The sequence below is a fragment of the Atractosteus spatula genome, chromosome 2 (genome assembly GCF_055471065.1).
Source record: "Atractosteus spatula isolate fAtrSpa1 chromosome 2, fAtrSpa1.hap1, whole genome shotgun sequence".
Lineage (NCBI taxonomy): Eukaryota > Metazoa > Chordata > Actinopteri > Semionotiformes > Lepisosteidae > Atractosteus > Atractosteus spatula.
In genome coordinates, this window is record NC_142707.1 from 31,996,154 (window position 1) to 32,022,735 (window position 26,582).

Below are 26,582 nucleotides of genomic sequence, written 5' to 3' on the forward strand. Positions count from 1 at the left end.
AAAATCATAAATCACAACAATTCTTTCCAAATAAGTTGCAATGATTTACAAATAATCAAACATTATTCATTAAACAAGAGTCATGTTAATATTTGTGTCCAAAAAAAAAACTTATTTTGTTTGGCCAGTGATGTTCAGTTAAAATAATAATAATGAAAATGAGAAGAACTTCCAAACTTTTTGTACAAAATTTAATTGCTGATGTAATTTGTGCCTTGTACCAAGTGCCAGTGTTTAATGTTTTTATGGGCTTTTATCCTAGCATTTGTCCAGTGTGCTATTACATAGTCCGCAGAAAAATGGAGACAGTGATTCCATGTCGCTGCTTTGATCATTGCGTTTCCAAAAGACATAGCTGCGGTCGTGCACATAATGTGTGGCTTTGTTATAAGACCTTCGGACTTGTTTTCAAAAACCACAGAGGAAACCTAGAGTTAACATAAATATGTATTACATACACGAGCCATCTTCGTAGCGCTGTTGAATATGAGGAATGTGCTTGCCCATTCAACCCTTTCAAATTGTCCATGAGAAATCTTCATATATCAACACACTGCTTACTGTGGGTTTAGTGAAAGAGAACACACCATTGCTCAATTTGGAACCTTCAACAGTTGTCTTGGGAACAGTAAAAATATCAAAATGTGTGTCTAGAGAAGATTCAGATTATTCCGGATGCAGACTGGAGCTTTGAAAAAAAGCAAAATAGGAATCTATTAATCTAAACCAGAAATTTTCTACTTTTCAGCCAAGCCTGAGCATTTTCAAGCTGGAACTTTTTTAAACTGGGATATTTTGTTTAATTTTGGACCTTTACGCTTAGCAATAAGAAATTGTAACTGGTAATGATTGCATTGATTCTGGTAGCTTCAAAATGCCTCTGGACATTTAATATTGTTCGTGAGTAAGTCAGTATATGGCACTGTAGAATGGTATTTAGAACCTCACAGCTTTTGTATCCTGGGTTTGATTCCAGATTTGGGTGAATTTTGCACAGAGTTTGCTTGTTCTCCTTGAGTCTATATGGATTTTCTCTTAGAGATCTTCAGTGGCACATCCAGCTGGCAGCATCGTCCCTAGCAACCTCACTCACAACACACAGACACAAACACCTCCACAGCCCTTTCCATACAGTAGCTTCTTCTCCAGTGATACAGCCACCACCTTCCTCTCAGACTGCTTAGTGGGATTAGGAAAGCCTTCTACCGACAACTGTTTCTCTTTCAAAGAGAGTTTCTTCTTTCGCCCTGAACAGACCTTAGACAGACCGTTTAAATAGGACGGCCCACCGCTGCAGCTCATCAAAGCACCAACTCCCTGCAGCTGTGCCCTCCCCAGATGAGCACCTACTGACAACCTGTCACATCCACATTGTCAATAACTGTTATCTTCACAATTTCGGTATCACAGAGTTAAACCTGATCACGGTCCAATCTGAGAAAATAACAATCCTCTTCATCTAACAACGTGAAACAATGGAAGAGGAAAGGCACGTCAAGAGCAAACGGCATCTTTTGAGCATCACCTGCAACATAAAGAGAAAAGGAACTTGTCATCATGAATCTGCTTTAGGCTTAGGAACTGCCCTGACACAAGGTTAATGTGAAAAGGATAAGGTATTATAAAGACAACATCTAAAGGTCTCAATTTCTAAGACATTTATTTTCTTCAATGTAAATATTTCAAAATACAGTATATTTAATAATAATAATTGCTTACACTTATATAGCGCTTTTCTGGACACTCCACTCAAAGCACTTTACAGGTAATGGGGACTCCCCTCCACCACCACCAATATGCATCATCCACCTGCATCCATCATGCAACAGCAGCCATAGTGCGCCAGAACACTCACCACACATCAGCTATCAGTGGGGAGGAGAGCAGAGTAATGAAGCCAACTCATAGTTGGGGATTATTAGGAGGCCATGATTGGTAAGGGCCAATGGGAAATTTGGCCAGGATACCAGGGTTACACCCCTACTCTTTTCAAGAAATGCCCTGGGATTTTTAATGACTACAGAGAGTCAGGACCTTCATTTTATGTCACATCCAAAGGACGGCGCCTGTTTACAGCCCCCGTCACTATACTGGGGCATTAGGACCCACATGGACCGCAGGGTGAGCGCCCCCTGCTGGCCCCACTAACACCTCTTCCAGCAGAAAGTTTTTCACAGGAGGTCTCCAATCCAGGCCAATCCACTGACCAGGCTCACACCTGCTTAGCTTCAGTGGGTTGCCAGTTGTGAGTTGCAGAGTGATATGGCTGCTGGCTACAAAATTTAGCCAAATTTTAGAATTTAAATGCATATTACAATGCTTCTCAGTCTTTAACATGATCATCTGTGTGACATTTTTTTCCAAACATTTTGTTAACAGCACTAAGAAACAGGCTTGTGGAAATTGAACACAGCCCTCAGATGTGTAATTGCCCTCATGAGTTTCTCTCTCATGCTTATCATTGGGAATTGAACATTTATCAAACAGATACGTACATGCCTATAACATTTTCACAATTCGGCTCTAAAGTGGGTGAATGAGAATCAGGTACAATACCCAAACCAAGTATGTTCCTCAGCTCCGAAGGAGAAATTCTCCATGAAAGTCAGAGCAGGTAGTCGAATTTAACACACACCAAAACCAACTTTTCTGAAACATACTTTTCTACCTAACTACTCCCCACAAACCCTTCAGAAAAAGAACTATAGATTTTTTTACATACTACATTGTAGACTATAGTCACAATCACCTTGTTGTTGTTCCTAAATGGTGCAAAAGGTGCAAAACTGAAATATTCACCTTAAAGCATCTTGTGAATGATGGAATAGCAGTTTTTCAACATAATAATAAAGCAGGAATTTTAAAAAAACTCAGGTACTGTATGGTTTGTGATCCTGGATCAATGCCATTGAAACGACATTTTTTCTATATACTGTATGTATTCTGTAAACAATAGATTTTAAGATTCCTTATCATATTAAAGATGGAAGTAGATCGGTATAATTTACTTCTGTATGAGATGTGTACTGTAACTTCTGTGGTCTTTTCCTTTTTTTGAATGTATTGTAGAAGATATTAAAAGGTTATTGATATAAGGCAAATTACTTTTTTTTGGCACATTTTTTCTTTATCACCTTGCTATAAAATAAAGGCCCTAAGGATATTTCTAAAGATGACAATTATCTTTTTACCAGTAAAGTGCATGTGTTACTCAAGTTGCTCTGCTGTTAAACAATGTGATGTACTGGGGGACAATAAGGGTGTAGAGTATCCTCGGGTGCGTCTGTCAGCTCCAGCGGGACACTCGCACAAACCGTGTATCAGGTTTGGTTAATTATCTACTGCTTGGTTCTGCTTCAGCAAACCAGTCTGCTTGTAGACAGAGATCACTGACTGGGAGGCAGTCCTGGGAGGGAGGAACAGCCTGTGATGAAGGTCTCAGGGCTCTCTCCCAGTGGAGGTGACCGACCGTTAGTCATCCACATCTGCAGGAGCTGGAGCCCTGGGAGTGAGTTCAGGGATAACAATGCCTGTGGCGGTCAAGACTGCCCTGGAGGGCATCACAGGGGACACCGGGGAGCTGGAGAGGATCATTCCAGAGAGGCCTGGCAAAGACAAGACCCAAGTGCTCGCCTGTCTCAGTAAGGTCCCGCGGGATACAGTGAAAAACTTTCCTCACACCAAGAGGGTCGGGAGCTACCTGGTGGGCAAGATGATCAACAAGGGCTCCTTCGCCAAAGTGATGGAGGGACTTCATATCAGCACAGGAGAGAAGGTAAGTTTCAAATCTGCGAGCACTAATTATTTCCTGTGTCAGCCTTGGCTTCCCACGTCTATCAGTTATTACTTCCTTTTGGCAATGGGCTCTGTTAAACAAAGCACAGTGTCGCGGCTTTCTTGAGTTGTGCACCAGAGCAGTAGAGTTCTGTACCACAAAACCTCTGAAAGCTGTCTTGAAACACAGATTTTTAAACATGCTTTCCCTGTTTGATTTTTCAGCTTAACCAGTACCTTATTTTATCTGAACACATTTTATGGTTAACTGGTTTGTCTTTGTCAATTATCCCTTTGCAGTGTTTCTAAGAAAACATATTAAATGTTCAGTACTTCATAAAAGTGTTGCTGTTATTGCTAATATTCTCACCTATGATACCTCAACTACTAAAGTTCCCATTTCATTTTTGCCCAGCACTTTTATTCCTTTGTGCTGACGTTTATTGGTCCTCATACTGAACTTCTAAACGAGGATTGCTGTTTACTAAATAATGATTGTATTTCTAAGTGTTATCTAAAGCAGAGGCTCCCAGCTCTCAAAGACCTACACTCTTGTAGGTGTTATAGATTTCTTTAAATTGGCAGTACCCAAAAAGCTGGACAAATCTGTTAAAGTACACCCATTGAACCAATAATCACTTCAATTAGGCTGTTAATTGGATCGTGCTTGCAAGAATACCTGCAGGACAGCAGCCCTCTAGGACTCGCATTTCTGATCTAAGGTTTTGATATGTCTGGATGAAAGTTTAATTTGTATCCAACTTTATAGAAATAAAACAGAATGCAGAATAGTATTAGTTGGGATAGAAGGACAGAATTATTTTAATAGTAAAAAGTTAGAAATACTAAAGTGGAAATGGTTAAAAAGTATCTTCTTTATGATTTTAATTAGCCACCTGCTTGAGTTATGTGTAAGAGCTTCAATTACACAAGAGGGCTAACTGCCAAATGCATGTTGAGCCTGGCATTTTCTACATTTAAGTGTGAATTATTCAAAAAAGTGTTTTTTTCTAAAAATAACAGCTTGAATACAAGGTCTGGCATAAACTGCCAGTTTCCTTCTTAGGACTTTTCTTATTTATTAGGTTTGCGTTGCCAGCTGTAATAAATAAAACATTTGTCAGCAAAGGTAATTTAAAATGTGACAAAACTATGAGTAAATTCATCAACAATAGTTAACAGGACTTCACTTTTCTTCAGAGTTCTAAAGTATCGCCTTGGATTTCACTTAACTGCGCTTTGACAGCTATGTAGAGGAAAGCAATAAACAGAGCTTGTGTACAGACTTTTAGTGATCTCTGGTGTGATGTATTTCCCAAATATAGCAATGGGATGTTTTACTTGCAGTGTGTGTCTTTGTAAGCAAAGTATTACTTTTTACATGTGTTTCAGGAAAAATAATTATCTCTTAACATAAAAGACCTGGATGGGTGCCATTCAAATTTTATCACACACCTGTTATATGCCTAAGAAAACTGCTTAAAACCCCAACAGAAGTATCGTTATTTCTCCTAGAAATAAGGACATTCACCTTTTTCAGATTTTTGGTGATTGAATTAATACAAACACACAGGGAATTACAATGGCGTACAAACACTAAAACAGTAACAGATTTTTTAAACGGAATTTATGGAAAGCTTACTTTTCATTTTTAAAAAACTTAATCTAATGCAAGACAACTTTTAAATGGTTTACCGATCGAACAAAATGGTTTTATAAACCTTTCACCTGGGATTCAGATTTCAATAATAGCTTGAGCATTGAGCATAGTTTATTTTTTTATATCTGTCTGTCTCTATCTCCTCTGAGCTTTGTTGTAGATGTCCTGCAATAAAGGTGGACAAAATAAATAATACTGCAAGCCCGACACTTCCTGAAAGAATTAACACACTTCATACTATATTAAAACTAAATTTCATTGAGACAAAGAAACACTTAATTACATGCCTTCAATTTACTGTATGCTCACACCATTCAGATCTAAAGTAAGTTTAATTGTGCTTTATTATATGACTGTTCAGTTGTGCATTTTTGCAAAACCCATGATATTTCACAAATTAAAATACTTAAAACCTCTTTCTTGGTGTAACACTTGCTTTACCTCATGCTGTCTTAAGTATTGTATTTACCTTACAGTGACAAACATTCTGTTCCTTTTACGCAAAAAGAAACACCAAGTAAACCTGAAATCCCTTCATGAAATTTTAATCGTGCATTAGCCAAATGACACCATGAGAAATGTGTTAATCAAATACCTCTAAGTAGACCAAGTACAGTATATGCATTCACTTAGGTTTACATTTACTGTAATCAGAAGAGGCCATTCAAAAGTAAATTCATTTTTTTTGAAAGACCAAAAAGCTGAAAGAAGTTCACAATGCAACAGTTTATGTCAAAATGAAATCACAGTGGGTTGAGAGTAAAATGACTCTCAGTTCCTTTTGTCAGTGAATCGTAGCATCTAGTCTGTAACAAGCCATGCAAAACCTTCTGTGTTGCTTATTCCAACACGTTCCAAAGCAGGATATGTAAATCATGACTGGTGATTGAACAGCAGGTCGCTCAGGGGGGTCAGATTATTTCTTACCTTACTTTGTGTATCTGTTATGGAAACCATGGAGACAAGCTTTCATCCTGACACACAAAGGCTGATTCCATAACTATCAGGCTAGTTGTGAAATCACATGTTAAACTAAATGCCTTGTCTTAGTTGCTCATTTAAACATATCCAGCAACTTTCTGAGTACTCTGCAGTCATGTGTTTTGTTTTGTTTTTTGCTGCTTGTTAAACATGAGCAGATTCATATTTTGCTCATGAGATACATAAAGTAAAAAAACACAGAAACGTAAAGTTCCAATGGTCTTTGTTTGGTCTAAAGGTCTGTGGTCTTTGTCTGCGGAGTGCATGTGGTGCAGACTCCCTGTCAGAATAGATTGTCCAGTTGCCTATAACAGGACAGAACTGAATTGTGATCAGTGTGAACTAAAAAGAATTGTCACACTTCACTCATAAGGTACCTAATCATAGATACTGCAGTCTGTAGGTGATGGACACTGTGGAACTTCTACTAGTGTAAGATTAACCACCTTTCTTCTGATATGGTTCTATGGAAAGGAATTGGATTACTATCTACCACTTCAAGAAGTCTGATCTCATCCACACCTCAGATGAATGAGTTGGCATTTGCAAAAGCGAAAACATCCCCCATGTAAACAAATTAGTAGTTTCTATCCATCCATAAAGGCAGGGTTTGTAGGGCTGCTGTAACTCCAGCATTAACAAACAGACATTGAACTGACTTGCCAGGTTGCCATCAAAGTGATTGATAAGAAGAAAGCGAAGCAGGACTCGTACGTGCTGAAAAACATGAAGAGGGAGCCGCGGATCCACCAGATGGTCAAGCACCCGAACATCGTGCAGCTGTATGAGACCCTGGAGACGGAGAACTCCTACTACATGGTGATGGAGCTGTGCCAGGGGGGGGACCTCATGGACCGGATCTGTGACAGGAAGAGGCTGGAGGAGAAGGAAGTGCGCAGATACACCAGGCAGATCATGTCGGCTGTGGAGCACCTCCACCGGCACGGCATCGTGCACAGGTAGTGAGGCCCTGATCGGAGCCCTGTTCCACCACTGACAGCTGTGGCCCAAATAGACCTTTTTATAGCAGCATCTGTGCAAAAACCTAGGCCACTTAGAATATACATTTAATTTATCTTCATAACCTAATATTATTAAAGAATAATCAGTAAAGTGTGCAGCAGAGTGGTGCAGTGGATAGCACTACTGCCAAGCACATCTGGGACCCTGGGTTCAACTCTGGACATAGTACTATCTGTGTGGAGTTTGTGTTTTCTACATGTTTGTTTGGGTGTTGTCCATGTGCACTGGTTTCCTCTCAAAGTCCAAACACATACTGGTAGCTTACAGTAATTGGCGTCCTGGAAAATTGGCCCTGGTGTGAGTGTGTGTGTTTTTGTGACTGTACTGTATATGACAGTCTGCAATTGACTGGCATCCCATCCAGGGTGTACCCTGCCTTGTGCCCTTTGCCCGTTGGGATGACCCTGAATTGGTTCAAGACGTTAGAAAAGGAATGGATGGACAGTACCATCATAGAAGAGGGAGAATTGTTTCAGGTACTAGAGGCACTGAACATTAATAAATCCCCAGGGTCCAATGGTATCTTACCTATAGTATTGTAGGAAATGAGAGATGTTATTCAGAACCCATTGATAAAACACTTCCAAAAGTCACTTGCTCACTTGTGAGTAAACTGAACCAAGTAATTACAGACCAATATTTCTGACTATTACATGTAAGGTAATGGAAACCATCTCATATACGGAAATAATATTCCAGGAAATGGTCAGCAATGATTTAGAAAAAGGTAGGTTTTGCCTTTGAACAAGTTGAACAAGAACAACAACAATTAATTCACACAGGACATATGATATGGTGTATTTAGACTTTCAGAAGGCTTTTCATAAAGAGTCTCATTAATGAATTGTCAAATTGCAGGAGGTTCCAATTTGAAGGCATTCAAGGAAATGTGATGGTTTGAGTGCTGCAGGGATCTGTACTAGGATCTTCGTAATTTCTATCAATGATCTTGTTTGCAGTATAACAAACTATACATAAAGTTAGGTTTTGAGATGGCTTTCGATAATGTCTCTTGTAAAAGATTAATACTTCAATTACACATTTATGTTTTCATGCATATTTTTGTATTGATACCTGGATAATAGATGCAAACTAAAAAGAAAGTTAGGGTTAGGTTTAGGAAACAAAATGGAAAAGGGGTAAAATGGTGTGATATACAGTAATTAGTGGAGTACCACTCTGTATTTAGTCCAGTGGATATTAATGAAGTAGATTCAAGTATAGTTAGGAAACTAGTCAAGTTCATAGATGATGCCAAAATGGGAGGATTAGCAAACACTGCAGAAGCTGCAAAGGAAAGACAAAATTCAAGACAAGGCAAACAGACATTCATACAGACAAAAGCCAAGTGCAGTGTTACAGTGTACTGTATGTATACAGTATAGCAAAATCATGAATTGTAAATCTAAGATAATAGCCACTAATCTTGAAGAAACAATGTACAGTATAAAAATAAATTAAGTGTGTATGTACTGTAGACACGACCTTTAAGTCTCCCAGATGATGTGGAGAAGCAATAGAAAGGAAGTCCATGATAGGATATATAATTAGATGACCATCCACTATCAGAAACCTCACATTCATGATAAGTATTACTGCACCCTGAAGCTTATCCCAGAGCTTGTCCCAGAAGCACAGATGAGACTAAACCGTGGAGGAGATGGCAGTGCATTATAAGGTATACGAACACATTCACAAGCACTAGCACACAAGGACAAATTAGAAACATCATTTAATATACCCAGATATACCCAGCATGACTATTTTACTATACTGCAATCTAGATCATTGATATAAATTAAGAAGAGCTGTGGTCCTAGTACAGATCCCTGTAGCACTCTAACCCTTATGCTTCCCTGAAGGGCTACCTCCTGCCATTTGAGAATGAATAATTTATGGCAAATTTTATGCATAGCCTTCTGAAAGTCTAAATAGACCATATCATATCTCCTGTGTGAATTAATTAGCGTTGTTCTTGTTCCTACCTTTTCTAAATCATTGCTGACTATTTCCTAGAATATTATTTCCGTATATGAGATGGTTTCCATTACCTTACATGTAATAGAAGTCAGACATATTGGTCTATAATTACTTGGTTCAGTTTACTCACAAGTGAGCAAGTGACTTTTTGGAAGAGTTGTGTCAATGGGTTTTGAATAACATCTCTCATTTCCTACAATACTACACTACCATTGGACAATGGGGATTTATTCATCCTGAATGCCTCTAGTATCTGAAACACGTCTCCCTCTTCTATGCTAGTACTCTCCATCCATTCTTTTTCTAACATCTTTATCCAATTCAGGGTTGGGTGGGAGCTGCAGCCTACCCCAGCAAGCAATGGGCACAAGGTAGGATACACACTGGATGGGACGCCAGTCCATCACAGGGCACACAAAGGTGCAAAAGTACACACACTCACATCTCACAACACATGAAAAACATACAATCTCCACACAGACAGCACAACTGAAAGGCTCCAACACTGTGAGGCAGCAATGGTAACTACTGTGCCACCATGCCACTCTGATACTCTTGTTATGCTGCCTGTGGCATGTTGACTTCTTTCCTAGTAAATACAGTACCAGAGCGAAATACTCATTTTCTACATCATCTGTTTTCAGTTCATTGTTAAGAAGTTTCCCATTTGTGTCCCAGATATTTTTTTACTTCGTTCTTGAAGATTGTTTTCCTCTTGCAGTGCCAAAAGACCATTTTATCACATATTTTAGCCTCCATTCCTTTTAATTTCTACTTGAACTTCCTCCCGATCCTTTTTTCTGGTGCTTGTAATGCCATTCAACTCATTTTCTTTAATTGCTGTTTTTTAAGCATTTTAGAAAATGATTTCTTTTCCCTTATGTTTGTGTTTATTGCTGTCTTGAACCATTTGGAATACTGGTACCTCCACGTTTGGTCACCATGTTATGAAAAAGATATTGATACTCGGCCTTCCAGGGTGTTAAGAAATATCCTACTCTGACAGGTTAAAACATCTGAATCTTTTTAGTCTTGGCAGAGATGACTTTGAAGGTCCCTGCTTCAAATACTCAATATCCTCAAAGGCAATGACAAATTTAATTGCATGGGTCTTCCTCAGGGACAAACACAAACTAGAATCTAATTGGAAATGCTTAAAACTTTTTTTGCACATAGTGTTGTGACAGTCTGGTACAAGCTTCCCACTTGTTGCAGGATGAGTTGCTTCGCTCACTTTGTTGCCAATCTCCAAACAAACAAGATGGGCCAAATCATTGACTTGAATTCCTTCCTATAATGTTATGTATGTTTAAACAGCAGACATTTCTATAATTCTGGAATTTGGGGACTTTAAGATAAAGTTATGATAAATTTTGCCTGTGTTGATTTTCTCCTCTGTTTTCTCCTCTGTTACACGTAACATCCCTGTGTCCAGCAATCCAAGTAGGAGTACAGTGTAAGACTGTTAGACTAGCACTACACTTGATTTAGTAGGTGCTAAGCTACAGTGTGTAGACCCTACACACTACCAACAGAACCCTGAATGCGGATCACATTTTACAGGATGGTTGAGTGGGAGATGCCAACATTATGCTAGATTTTATGATCTGCACTAGAGATATTGATTTCAGTGTACATTTTACAATCTACATTTAAAGGAATATGGTGGAAGACCCTCACAATCCGTGTGTTTCAATTAATTTTATGGACAGACTTCAATATACTGTAATGGATTTGATAACCAGTGTTCATTCACTGAATTTTATATTTATCTTCTTCATAGCAGTTATTATTCACCTCATGTCAGTGAACGCTAAAACATGATTAATTAAAAACCATGAAGCAACATGGTATTTGAAAATGAAATGCTGAATATTACAATAATGAAAGAAAGAACAGTAAAATATATATTTTCCCTAACAGTCCTTACAAAATAATGCCTAGTACTGGAACTAAATGAGGACAATTTTTGCATTCATTATAATGGTGCTGTTCTTGTTAGACTCAGATCAAAACAACAATGCAGATAATGACACTCATTAATGTCACAGAGGCACATAATAGAAAATTGCTCTTGCAGTATGAGTAATTATTTTCACCCTTGGCAGTGTCTGCTAAGACATTATTTTTCCCTAAATGCAGGTGCTCATCAAACATTTCGGATGAAACATTCATTTACGACGCTTCAGAAATAATATTATGTATTGATGTTTAATGCTATAACTTGAAATGTATTACCTTTGGTAAACCACAGCAACCCTTGTGTATCTTCTATCCCCTGCCTTCTATTTTAATGTAATTCCCCAAAATCCTCTGCTCATGAAAAGGAAGAAATCATAACTCTTGCAAACTGTCAGGCTCAGTTCCAGGAACTGTCACTGGAGATTCCATTTATAGCTCAGAACACCCAACACCTGAACTTCAGCTGTAATCGTTCTAGTCCCAGACTTCTGCTTGGCTGTGCAGAAGTGTTATGATCTAGGTTAATCAGCAAACTGCTTGACAGAATTATTTGGTCTCGATTGTATGCCTGCCCAGTCTTTGTCTCAGGTAAAGTAGGCAGTTTCCCTTCTGCAGTGATATTCACAAGTTTAAAAGGCATTTTAAACAACATTCTTTATTTCAGAACACCATTTTACAAAGCTGACAATATACATTCTACATTCTATTGAAGGCTACATACAAAAGTATGTTGGTCATGTTTTTTGCACAATTTCTTTTTGCTTAAAAAATATTTAACTGATATTTAAAATCCCCTTTCCATATGAGATTTGACTTACAGTGAGATTATGATTATTAATGTCAGGAAGAAAATGAAAATAAATCTAATAACTTAAAACTGGTAGAATTCAATATTAATTGTTTGAAAAGTTTGAACATGTACCTTAATAAATTTAATTCCACACTACTGTATGTAAGATATAAGTTATAATTCACTCAGTAATTATTAAGGATGCTAACAAATGTTGCATTCTAAGTACAGTATTTACTACTGCATATCCTGTAGCATTATTGTACTCCTGCAGCATGTATTTATTAACTTTTGTGTTTGTTTGCTTTCAGAGATTTAAAAATTGAAAACTTTCTCCTGGATGAATTCAACAACATTAAAATTGTCGGTATGTGTATAGCTATTTTAAAATTTACTGATACAAATGTGGCTTTCATATAATTAAGTCTTTTCAAGGTTGAAAGAGGCTGAAAGTTATTTAAATTGAATGCATGGTTTGTTGCAAAGAAGAGAAAATGCAATCTCGTGATCATAACAAGAGTTTTCCAAAATGTATATGCTCAATTTAAGTTGTAAGAGACAAATACATGTACTTTTGAGTCATGCTTTCAAAATCTCACAATGAGGAGAGGGGCTAATATGTCTATGTAGTGATTGTGTCCCTTTGTGCTTCATGCTAAAGCAAAAAACAAGAGATCTTTTTCTGTATGTGATGGGAACTTCAATGATGCTGCCTAAATGTACAATATACTAACATGTTTAGTAATACATAACCAGTTTCCTTCTTGCCCAGCTGCTCTGCTCAGTTTAGAGGAACATGCCTGATCTTAGCAGTGTTTGGATGTCTTCTGCTTCTTAATGATCAACTTCATCACGTTTAAAGACATATTAAGGATCTTTGAAATATTTAATACCATTTTTGTGATCCGCACCTTTATACAACTTTATTCCTGAGTAGGTTTGAAAACTCCTTCATCTTCATGGGTGAATCATTTCTAAAAACAGCGAGAGGTATATTTATTCTGAAACCATGAAAATTTATATTTTTGCACACAGAGACCACTCAACTAATTGTGTGGCTCTTTAAGGCAATTTTGTGCACCTAATTTAATTTAGGTTTGCCACACAGATGATTTGAATACTTTTTAAAAATATTTTTGTTTCATATTATTTCTTTCATTTTGTTTCTTTTTACATTGAATGTGTGGAATAAGTTATGTATATAACCAATATTAAAGTAGTTCAGGTGGGTAGCTACGTCAGCGTGTGTAGGCTGCAAAGGAACAAGTGATAGGTTTATTCCATGCTGAAAATAGAAAAAAGAAAACACAATGTTTCCGCTGTGAAGCTTTCTTCAGGTGTGAGGCTCCACAGCCGAAACGTTGTGCTTTCTTTCTTCTCTTTTCAGCATGGAATAACCCTATTACTTGTTCCTTTGTAACCAATATTAAATATTACTTCAATGGGTCATGACTGCAAGCTTAAAAACCAACAAAATGTGAAAACCGCAAGGGTCTGAAAACTTCTGCAAGGCACCGTCCTGTATATAGCACTTTTTTATTTCAAAGGATCATAAAGCACTACAAAGTAAAATAAATGAAAAATGTGAAAGCACAATAATTTCACCATGTGACATTGCATATGGAATATATAGCATAGTAATTGGCAGCACAAGTACTAACCCAGGGTTTTTCCAGTGTGCAGGACAGAAATCATGTGGTTTGTGTTCTTCGCTTCAAATGATCACATCAGATGACTTCATCTCGAACCGAAAGAACACCAACAAACTGAGAGCCCTGAAATGTGACACGTTTCAGGCCATTCATCAGTGAAATGTTTTAATACATTGGTAAAATGTCTTCATGCTTAAAATGAGGTTTAACAAATGATTTAGTGATATTATTATGGGGTAACGTGAAGAAGGTACCCTATAAGGGAGTGTAGGGCAGAGTTGCAGGTTCTATGTATGGGGAATTGTCACCAATTGTCAATGTCATCATTAATGGGTGAGGTTTAGTGTCGTTCTTTCCTTTGTGAGAAAAAAAAACAGCTCGTTTTTTGTGTGGGGTGGAGCCCATGCACATGAGATATAGAATCATTTCTGGGATAGAAAGAGGCACTGGAAAAAATACGTTGAGTGGAGAGAATGGTGATGTTTCTTACTTACAGTACAAACATGGCTGTGTCACTGAAGAATAAAATGTGCAGAGCATCATTGCAGAGCATTAGTTAAAAACTCACATTTTGTTTGACTTAGGCTGGTTAACACAAACATTCCATTGTGCATTTGGTCTGATCATTAAAAAAAATATATTACTGGCAGAAATCCAATATTTCTGATCTTACACATAAGGCCCATCTTATATTATGTGCCATTTGGCATATTGATTTGATTGGTTTAAGAGAGAATGTGAGCTTCCATGCTTCTTCTTCCAAGAGGAAATAAGGAAACTTTACTTCCACAAAAGCCTATTTGTGGTTTAAGACTTCAGGCAAAGCATTAATGGTTCTGAATTAGAAAGAAGTATTAAACATATTATGTAACTACATTGAATTTCTTATTAGGGAGGTTTTGTCAACCAGTATGCCAGACTGCCTGTGTAACTGCAGGTACCGTATATGAAGGCGCTTCACTATGTATGTACTGTAGGTTCATATGGTTTCAAAGTTATTTGCATATCGCTAAATGTCCTAGAGTTTGCATGCTTAATTTGAAAGCACATTCTAATTCAGATAGAGTAGATGTGTCATGTTGCTGTGTATGTACAGTATTTGTATTGTCCAAATGACATCAGCTGCAATTGTAGTTTAAGAGGTGTAATTACACATGTCTTGCATTTACTGGCCCAAAAGAAACCTGGAATTCCAAAGAGTAAAATGCTTAATATCATTACCAGTGATGTGTCATTTTCATGAGTTCAAAAGAGAGCTGAAATGTTTGTCTGCTCTTGTAGTTATTTCCATGTTTTGGTTTCACAGACTTCGGTTTAAGCAACACTTTGAAAGTGGAGTCCCTCTCACTGGAGCTTCTGAACACGCAGTGTGGCAGCCCTGCCTACGCTGCCCCTGAGCTCCTGGCGCACAAGAAGTACGGCCCGAAGGTGGACGTGTGGTCAATGTAAGTTGCTGACCAAGCAGAAACACAAGCGATTTAATAGGCCTCAAAATAAGCCCTTGTCAGTAACAAATATTTGTGGCTGTTATTGGTGGTCGCGTGGAATCTAAGGCAGTCACCTCACTGTTTTGGTTTCCTGGATATGGAAAGTTCAGCTGTTCCCTAAATGAAATGCGGGTTGGATTTCTGCGAGGTATTTTTGAAGGGTTACACTCCAGTTACTGCAGTGGTTCTGGTGGTCAGTTTGCTTCAGGCCATTAATGACGGGCTCAAGCTCTATTTCCAGGAGTAAATCATTAATGTTGCCTGGTGATTGTAAACACAATTATATAACAAAAAAATAACCTTTTTTTTTCCATCGCAGTATAAGGCATTATTGTGTCAGGCCTTTCGTTATTAAAGCTAAAATACAAAGTTTAGAGAATATCTTATATTCTTCAGCAATGTATTATTGCTTAAAAATAAATGTATATTAACTAACAATGGGCAACGCATCACTTAGAATGTTAGCACAGTGCTACCACACAGCACCGGGGGCCCTGGGCTGTTCTGTACCTGGGTTAATGTCTGTGTGGTGATATGTTCTTCCCGTGTTCATGTGGGTTTCCCCTGGGAGCTCCGGTTTCCTCCCACAGTCCAAAGACTGTGAGTGGGTGCATATCTGCGTCTGTGTTTGCCCTTTAATGGACTGGTGTCCCATGCAGGGTGTACCCTGCCTTGTTCCTGTGTATCCTTTTCTTTGCCAGGATAAGCTCTGGTTCCCCTACTAACCTGTATTGTGATTGTGGTATGAGTGATTAGGAAATAGATTAACTTATACTTATATTTTATTTCTATGAATACATACAGTATGAGCTAAATATACATTTGTATCTAGATGTTTAAAAAACTTTCTTTGGTGCTGAGTAGTTGGTTCTGTTCACCCCCATCGTATCTCAAACTGATTTTAAAAACAGTCCAACCCACTCCGCAGCAAAGCATAAATATTGCTGTTTCATCTGTTGCACACGGGATCCCACAAAAAAACAAGAAATCCAATTTTATTTATTATGTACAATAACGTACAGTGTAAATGCTGTACAGTATGTATTCATACGGGATGTGATCCTGAGACAAAGAACTATTAAGCTTGTGTGTGATGGCCGACAGGCAACGTGAGTGGGGAGGTGCACATGGGGTGAGGGGAGAAAAGGAAGGAATAGAGGTTAATTCCGCACTGAAAAATAAAAGGCGAAAGTAAGAAACGTGACCTTTCGGCCATGACGCCTTCTTCAGATGAGCGGCACACAAACCCCAAGAAGGCTCCACAGCCAGGGCGTTGTTTTTCCTTTTTGGCGGGAAACGACCTCCTCGCTTTCCCTGAGGGGAACAACCTCCCCTCTTTCATGGCCACGATCGCCGGGTCTCTTTCTGCCTTTGCGCTGCAGCTGACTGATGCTGTTTCTCACCTCCACAGCGGGGTGAGCATGTTCGCTATGCTGACAGGCACGCTGCCTTTTACTGTGGAGCCCTTCAATATCAAGCAGCTTCATCAGAAAATGGTCAATGGTGAAATCAGTGCTATTCCATCTGACATCAGCAAAGGTAATGTGCAACCCCATATAACAACTTCAACGTGAAGACAAGAGATATCCTATGTCAGTTATGTCATTGTTATGCAAGGTGTTATGTGCCATGAATTCTGAAGCCAGATAATAAAAAGGCAGGATAGCAATAAAACCAGCCATGTGTTACTAAAACATTTTCCCACTCTTGATCAGTCTTGTGATATCAAAGTTTCCATAAATAATACAGCTCACTCAGGCTCCAGTACTACTGGTGCCAGGTTTCCTGGCTGAGCAGACTGAAATGGACTGAAATGGAATGGATATACGAGGCATGCAAGTACAATTTTTCTCCCTCACCTTTTGCCCTAGAGATTCCATTTGCTTTTTGCCATCTACACACAAAAAGAGGTAAAATGGAATTCTGTCACTCAAACTTGCTATAAAGCTGCAAAGAGGTTTGTTCAAAATAGTGGATGAAGATATAAAACAAATATGATGAAAATTCAGGGAAAAAAAAACATTTTAAAGCAAATCACAGTCACCTGTTTAATTTTTAACTATGATGGACTGGTGTACCAAGGTGTACCCTGCCTTGCTCCCATTGCTTGCCGGGATAGTCTCCTGCTTCCTTGTGACCCCGAATTGGAAGAAGTGGTTAGAACATGCATGGAGGTTTTTTAATACACAATGCACGCTAAATTTGCAATTTGGCTTCAGTATTGTACACCTGGTGTAACTTTGTTTGGAGAACCTGGAAAAAGCCATATACATTTCTTATTATGTATCGTTGAAAGCATACATTAAGATTTCTGCTACTAGAAAAATGTCTAACTCTGGACTGGTAAAAAAAAATGTTTGAGTTTAAGGAGCACATACAGTGTACAGTCTGCAAAGAGAACAGTTAACAGTACAGTATGTTACTTTTCAAAAATATTATTTTGACACATGGCAAATAACCTGGGGTTGATTTCATTCAGGACTAATGATTCCCACAAACCACAATCTGGATTTCTACATTTTAATAGCATACTGCCATACTATCTGTATTTCTCCAATAATAAATAATATTGGCACAACAATGTTTTAAAATAAACACTACACTGCAAAATATATTTGGAAATACAATTTGTTCACACTGGTATTGCACAGCAATCACACAGTGTCATCAAGGAATAAGCAAACCTACTGTATAACTTCTAGTAAGTCACTCACCAAATCGGTTATGCCCACACCCAGGTACAGGACGCACTTCAGTGAGTGTTGTTACTATTCTTAGATCAGGTAACACGAGTTCTAGTTCCCCAGGGTTGGTTTACAGCAGTGAAGAAGCCAGAGTGGCAGCAGTCAACAAGTGTCAGGCCTCCCTTAGCCAGCCTTGTCAGAATGAGCTAGAGTTTACCTGCAGAATTACATCACTTGCTACGGAGACAGAATCTTACCAAGAGAGATGTGAGACAAGCCAGTCTGTGACAACACGATACTCGTGCTGGCACTGTACTATTTTGGCAACTAGACAACCTACCCTTTAGCCTCTGTGACTTTAGCAATTTACTACTAAGGTAACTTGGGTTTGTGAGCTCCACTAGATAATGTTGAGATCATAATCAGAATCATTTTCAATTACTGTGCAATTAACCAACTGAACTGAGCACAATTGCATGATGTAGCCATTTCAAGAGCTGATGTCACAGAACAATATATGGTACAAGGATTTTAAGTATGTTCACATAAACAGACACTGGACACGCTATTTTGCTGCAAAGATGTTCAGAAAATAGAACAATTGTTTAAAGGTTGTATAGAAACCTCAACATATGCGAGTTGTATATATGCTCATTAATTTTCATGAGAAATTAGCAAAACGCTGTGCTCTAAGCTCAGTATCAAACACTGTATCCTTATCGAGCATGATACTGAAAACGTCCACTAATACATTTCCTTGCTCATAATTGTTATAAGATTTCTTAAAAGCATAAGGTGTATACTGTTTTTGTTGTTACATTATGGAAATGTAATATATAGATTATAATTTGGCGGTGCAAAATAATTATCTCAAATTTCTAGAAAATCTTCATTAGCCCAGCTTCGAGGAATCGCATTTTGGGGAAGATTTTTGTGTCGCGCTGATGAAGGAATACAGTGCTTTTGGGACAGTGCACTGCGTGACATTAATTTGATGTTCGCAGGTTGAGAAGTGTTCTCAGGAGCCATTTTGGCTTTCCGTTTCCTGATAATGCAAATAAAAAACTGAGCAGAATCCAACAGAATAAGGTCTGCTACCATACATGCAAGAAAATATAGAAGATAATAACACCACCTTGACTAGGAGCTACTGTATGTCTTTAAATCCCAAATTTATAGATGAGAATTTAATATTATTTGATGGTTGTTTAGAAAAATGCGAAATAGTGGGTCAGCTTAAATGATGTTCTAAATGTACAATCACTGCTGTGGAAAATAGAGGGTCTTGTTGCACTTTGATGTTGCCGTGATTGTGACACAGATCTTTCAAAGTGAGGCAAACCATGTGTCACTAATTCCACAGGCGCTGTTCAGTTCATGCTGTCTCTGCTTGAGCCTGATCCCACCAAGCGGCCAGCCGTCAAAGAAGCAATGGAAGACAAATGGTTAAATGAAGGCTACATCAAGAGACCCCTTAATTCAGTTTTTTACAAAAACAGGTATCGGCTTTGATGGTTTAAAAATGTGGCGAGAGTGAGGAATGATCTGTGGAAAAAAACATGCGTAGTGTGCTTTTAATGGTTTTGGCAGAATATTATAAGAAATCCAAGAACCCTGAATGGCTTGCACACAGGCCTGGGCCATTATTTTTACTGCCGACCCACATCAATGTGTACTCTTAAGGTCTGGGGTAAGGTCTTTATCTCTCTATCTCTGGCCCATTCTCCATTACACAGTGGTGCAAAAGGCCACATTTCGGAATAACAGGGAATTGCAAGTGAAGTCTAAGGACCTTGTTGTGGGCACCTTTTGGATTGATTTTCAGCCAAAAGGGGTTTGGAAAGATAGACTTTTTCCTGTGTTGTATTATTGCTCTTGTAAAAGTCTGCAATGGTGAATTTAAACTGTAATTTCTGCCATGGTTTTATTCATGCTTTCCATATGTTTTCACTGAACCTTGCAAGCTTATGGTTTAGCATGCTAAAATCAAGAGCTATATGGTGCTTTGCTTTCAGCACCTTATACAGAAACTCTTATAAAGTGATAGAATTAGCTGTAGTTTTAATTCTCAAGCACTTATATTTACATTTTTGAATTAGTATACTGCTTTGTCTTAATGATAAAACCTGTGAAATCATAGGAATGTAAAGTATATTCTTCACAAAGCCTATTGCAAGGAAAACAGCTGTAAAGTAGCTACAATGTCATACTAATTGGTACAATTTGTATCTGATTTGGGGGGCATTTGCTCAGACAGAATCCCATACTTTGCTGGAGCCTGAAATCATTTGTTTTGTTTTGATTGTTTTCAGAAAGGGAGAAAAGCCCATTATTGTGTTCAGACTCAACCTACCAGCACATCTTTTTTAATGAAATGTATAATATTTTTTCTTGCTATTGAAACAAGAGAAAAAATATGCATTTGTACGAAAGAGTTTAATATATTTACAAGCATGACAGAATGAGAAGCTTCTGTTTGCCAAAGAATCATTTCTGATCCATTGAACAGGAGTTAAAATGCACTCAAAATAACAAGTTTCAATGTTTTGTCTCTTACTTCTGAAGTTCTAAAAAGGTAAATAACAAATGTAAAAATTTATTTTGCATGAAAAAGAACTGTGTAAAAAATAAAATTATTTGACCAGGACTTTCTTTCAGACTTCGACCAGACGAACTGAACTCAGTGGTACTGAACTACATGACAGAGTCTCTGGATTATGCCCTTTCTGATGTCATCAGCACAATGATTAATAACCGACCCTCAGCCATCATGGCTACTTACTGCTTACTGGTGAAAAAACTTGCAAGACACCAAAAAGGAATCAAAACAATTAAGGTAAATCAAATTAGAGTGCTAATAAAGTAATTTATTCGAAATACTACTACTAATAAACTTTATTTTATATAGTGCCTTTAAAGGTGGCTTCTCAAAGCACTTTACAGAATGACAACAACAAATGAAACAAATACACAACATATACACAATGAAAATACACAATGAGAGGAAACAGTAGATGGGGGGTTTTAATACAGTAGGAGCAAAGAGGTATATAACACAATCTGTTAAATAAAGCCCTTTCTAAAGAAGAAGGTTATGAGGCTAAATACTGCTGAAATTCCTGCATCCAGTGAAAAAACAGTACCCAGATATCTTTATACCATCCAGTATAGGATGTACTTCGTACATAGAATTTGCCTGAAAAGTGCATAGAATATACGTAAGTCCTTACTATAAAATTGAACTAATTCCCTAAACAACTCACAATTATGGTGACCTCCAGAAGCATTGGGGTGGTAAAGTGTAAACTGGGATTTTCACTATTAGTCTCTAATAATAATCATTTCACATGAAAAAAATATGATTGATACAAACAACTTTTCGAAGTATTTTATTTTTAATAAAGTAAATTCAGTTCTAATATGTACAGTCAATTAAATACATTTATATTGTTGAAACACTTTATGTTGAAGGCACAAAGGTGTTGGGATAATTGACAGGTGTAAAAAAATAAATAAATAAAAGCTCAAGAAAGCTCATTAAAGGGCTGTGAATATGCTTAGCTACCAGTTTTGCTTTGACTTCTGTGTTGGGGGTCTGTAGTCAAAAGTCAGTCATCATGGAAACCAAAGAATGTTCTGTTAAAGAAAACAGGACATTTGGAAGTTGAAAGGAAAAAAAGAAAACTCAGAAAGTCAGAACCCTAGCACTGAAAGTGGGGATACCAAAATCAACAATTTGGAATACACTGAAGAAGAAAGAAACCACAGTTGTAATTACCAATCAGCTAAGACTGGGATAGCCAAGTAAAACAGCTGTAGCTGATGACAGAAAAATGACCAATACTGTCATGAAAAGCCCTAAAACGACTCTCAGTGAAATCGCCAACAACCTCCAGAGTGCAGGGATGAAGGAATCCGAATCCACAGATCGCAGGAGCCTGAGCTAGCAGAATGACAAAGCCTACCCCACAAGATGGGAGCCTCTCACCAGCACACCCAGCAGAACAGCCAGATTAGAATCTGTAAATACTTTTACGTTTTGGACAGATGAGATCAAAACAGATCTTTATGGTCTGTGGAAAGGTTAAGGTGTGGAGAAAGAAAAGAACTGCAGATGATCGAAAGGACACTACTTCATCTGTGAAGCATGGTGAAGATAATGTCATGGCCTGGGCAATGCTAAAGGCAGCAGTAGAATGAGTTCTGACGTTTACAGAAACACTTTATCTGGTTATAATTAATAATAATAATAATTGCTTACACTTATATAGCGCTGTGCTGGACACTCCACTCAAAGCACTTTACAGGTAATGGGGACTCCCCTCCACCACCACCAATGTGTAGCCTCACCTGGATGATGCGACAGCGGCCATAGTGTGCCAGAACACTCACCACACATCAGCTATCAGTGGGGAGGAGAGCAGAGTAATGAAGCCAATTCATAGATGGGAATTATTAGGAGGCCATGATTAGTAAAGGCCAATGGGAATTTTGGCCAGGACGCCGGGGTTACACCCCTACTCTCCCATCCAGGTACTGGCCAGACTCACACCTGCTTAGCTTCAGTGGGTTGCCAGTTGTGAATTGCAGGTTATGTAGAAGAACATGCTTCCATACTTACAGGCTGCGCTTCACCATTCAGCGTGACAATGATCCAGTCATATGGTGTCACGGTCCGCAGTAATCAAAACAAACGCCAGCGTCAGATTCACACACCTCCTGGTAATCTCAATCAAGCACCTTCTAATTCAGCAAACGACGGCGCTTAAATTAATTATCCTATTACAATCCTCGGTCACCACCACACCTCTCGGTTTCCATAATAGTTAGGAGCTCTTTACCTCCATCACAATGCTCAGTATTGGGTTTCCCACTGCAGCTCCGTTCTTCGAAATTCCTCGCTTGCGATCTATCTACTGTTCTCCGAATCTCTGGCTTCCTGACCCTCGCTTTGTTTTGACTACGAATTTGGATTCAGCATAATGGATAAGTGCAATCGGGTTTTTCTATAACTTGTGTCATACTCCTGATCGAATAACACTTCTTAAATCTTGGCCGCCGATCATTACATATGGCCAGTGCTACCATGGACACATTGGAAGTCCTTAAGAAAATTGATAGGCCAAGTCAAGCGCCAAATTCAAATACGAGTGAAAATGCAATTTTACTCAATGAAGAAAGAACACCTTAAGGACAGGCAAAAGCAAGTGGCTGGTGTGAAGTGCCTCTGTTGATTACATTTACACTCGATGTAATCAATGAATGAACATTTCACTCAATGGACCATGTGCCAGTACTTATGATCATTGAAATCATTGGGTTGAACACAAAGTATTTTTGTTCTAATATGATCAAATATATGTATGCAGGTACCCAAAACTAAAATCTATAATATGCCATATTCTCACGGATATAAATACAAATGGCTTGAGTGTAAAGAAAAATAATTTGCTGTCCCAATATTTAAAGGGCCCTGTAAATCATTGTTCGCATTGTGAATACCAGATATTGCTGAAAATTAAATAGAAAATCCACAGGTGAATAACAAGGATTTATGACATTTTAAATCTATATGTGGTTTAAAAAATGTAAGTGAAACTAGAGGTGTTTCCCAGCATTAATACAGGATGAACCTTCTTTTAAAATCTTATTTTAAATGTCTCAGTGTTCTGATTTTGCTTATGTTAATTATCATAGAAACTAGAGCACAGTGACTGCAACCTCCCTAAGAAGACTGGTTGGATTGAGTTTGGAGAAAAGGCAAACACAGGAAAGAAGATCCACCCAAAGGTACCAACACATTTATCTAGCTATCCACTTTTATTATCTGCTTAGTGTGATATGAGGCTATGACAGGGTTTATATATGGAGCAATCCTTCCGGGCCCAGCTGGGATTCAATCCCAGTTGCTCATGTGCTCTAGGCACAGCACCACTCCCTAGATAGAGGCAGTAGCAGAGTTTCACAGTATCTACATTTCAGAGGGGGTAACGTCCCCTCTGTACCTCGTTCACTGCATTGAGCCCTGTTCCACGTGCAGGACAATTTACAAACGCCCTTTATCCAAGAGCACCCAGTGAAAACCCACGCTTTCACGATCAGCACAACAGGCACTGGAAGGAAAGCCAGGACCCAAGAGCTGTGATTCCATAATGTTAACCACCAAGCTACAGTGCCACGCTCAACACCTTCATATTTAATCAAACTTCACTTAATTTAGTAACGCACAACAACACCTGGCCACCCTTAAACACCTGGCAGAATGTCTCCATTATGTCTGTATGTGAAGGCAGATGCTGTTAATCAACCAGGGAACTCAGGTCCCAGTGCAACAGTAGCTCCTTTCCAAGCAAACGAAGGCTTTCAGAGGTGTCAGAGACAGACACACCACCACTAATGCTTGTGTACGGCAGTGTGGAGATTCCAGCATGTCAATAACATGAAGTGCTCTGATAAGTTGGTGAGTCAGGGACATATATCTACAGTCTCTTTGAGTCATTATCAGAACCCTGAATCTGAAAACAATTGGTAATTCCCAACTTTGTGTGCGCATATATAAAAAATAGAGTATTTTTGTTTTGTTTTTTTCAGAAGGAGACAGCAGTAGAGAAGAACACAAAGGAATCCAGTAAACCACTCTGGAACCCATTTCAACAAACAGAGTCACTAAGCAATAGAAAAAAGACTGAGGACATACCAAGAGAAAACCTTAAGAACATTGACAAAACAGACCCATCATCTTCCCTGGCATCTGCATCGGTTGATGTCATAGCAGAGGATGAAATTGCCGTTACACTGGAGAATAAGGATGAATTCTTTGATGAAGGTAATGTCTTTTTGTGTGTCATCAGTTTTCTACAGGTTCCCCAGCTTACATTAGTACTGTGAGGAATAATCTGAGCCATATTTCACACAAGGACTAGAAGGTCAAAGATACTACAGAACAATTCTCAAAGTGGGGGCCCAACCTTTTGCACCATGCCTGCAGCTGTGTGAAAAATAGACAATCTGTGCTACAAAAATGTTTATGTTTCAATCTTTCATTTTAATTTGTGGTGAAAATGAAACATTCTCTTTGTTGCCACTTTTCAGAAACAAATGTCAGTAACCATTAAAGCACACCAATATTTGTTTAGATATTTTTAGAGGACTGTTGCTGTAGTGTGTACTCTTTTGCATGAGTGACCAGGGGTAAAAATGCAAAAACATCAATGTTCTTTGAATGGCATGTTCCTCTCATAATGTTCATATTCTGTTTAGATGTACATCTTGACCCAATGTTGTAATGGTAAAAGGTTATTAAAGCAGGAGGCTTATGTGACTACCTGTATCTGCTCTTTGATTAGTATACTGTCTTCTGATTTCGTGAAGAGCATATCGTTTCTCATTTTTCACAAGCATTCTCTGTTTCTGTTGCAGTTTCTAACTTTGCTAATAGAGAACTCATTCACCTAGTCCCCCCAGAGTGTACTAGTAAAGAGGAACCCAGTCACAATCCATGCCAATCAGACTCTTCTGAGACACAAGGTCATCCTATCCTACGCAAGGAAACCAGTGTGGCTACAAAACCACAAAAGTTTCAAGAACAAAGAGCGAGTCATTCAGACAACACCCCATTGGAACCAATCAACTGTCATGCAGAAATCAAGATGGAAAAGCTCCATCCACTCAATCTGGAGAAAGGAGTTTCTCCAAGACTGCTGGTAGAGAACAAGGGACACAATAAAAGTCCAGCACTTCATCAGGATACAAGGTTTAAAGACTTGCTGCAGGCAATGGATCCAAAAGTCCCAGCTCTTGCCTGGCGCTGTCCGGAGAAGGAAGGCCGTCATTTTACAGCACTTGAGTCAGCACAGTTGTCCCCTTTGCCAAAGCTGCGCCATACTGCACTAAAAGACAACATCCCTAGGAGGATCACATGGGTCGGCACAACAAAGAACGGGACCGGCGGTTCTCCCCCATTTCTGGTAAACGGATCAAGGCCTCCTTCTTTTCCCTCCTCCCGTCAGCAAACCCTCATTGTTAAAAGCTTACGCCACTCGAAGGAGAGGGGCCACAACGCCGTAAGCAACAGCGCGGCCAAGCGGAACTCCATTCAGATCAGACACACACATCGAGTAGCCGACTGGAATTTACCCGCGCTCTCGCCTGCTTTTCACTCCAAGTCAGACAAGAAACCGGAACTTCTGCGAATGGATTTTGGATGAAGGAGATGTTGAGGAGAGAACAATGCCTACATCTCTACTGAAGGATGTGTGGGCTTATGGAGCCATTAAAGAAGATTGTGCATAGGCTCTTCCTGAGTTTCATTGGAAGGCACCTTTAGTAACAGCCTTGTTCTGGAGAATGCCACTTAGAATTAGGAAAGTTAGAATCCACAGATGAGCAGCATTCAAGAACATTCCCTTTGATTTCTCAGACAAGACCACTTCCGGGTTGATTTGTTAGATGGGAAGCCCACTGGCTCTATAATCTGTTTTACCATCAATGTGTGACAAGAGTATGTCAGTGGACATCTTAGGAAAATGGGACAAGGGTCAAACAACATTTGAGCCCCCAAAAAACATTTTTCTAAAGTTCATTTAGCCT

General features: G+C 38.7%; 1 protein-coding gene across 1 annotated transcript; it reads left to right on the plus strand.

The window, feature by feature from the left end:
* Positions 1-3,526: 3,526 nt before the first annotated feature.
* Positions 3,527-26,200, plus strand: LOC148839560 (hormonally up-regulated neu tumor-associated kinase). Its single transcript, XM_088909156.1, has 10 exons — positions 3,527-3,775; positions 7,082-7,374; positions 12,482-12,537; positions 15,129-15,267; positions 16,721-16,848; positions 19,357-19,492; positions 20,652-20,829; positions 23,691-23,783; positions 24,585-24,819; positions 25,413-26,200. The coding sequence occupies exons 1-10, from the start codon at positions 3,527-3,529 to the stop codon at positions 26,198-26,200; spliced, it is 2,295 nt and encodes a 764-aa protein (XP_088765282.1).
* Positions 26,201-26,582: the final 382 nt, after the last annotated feature.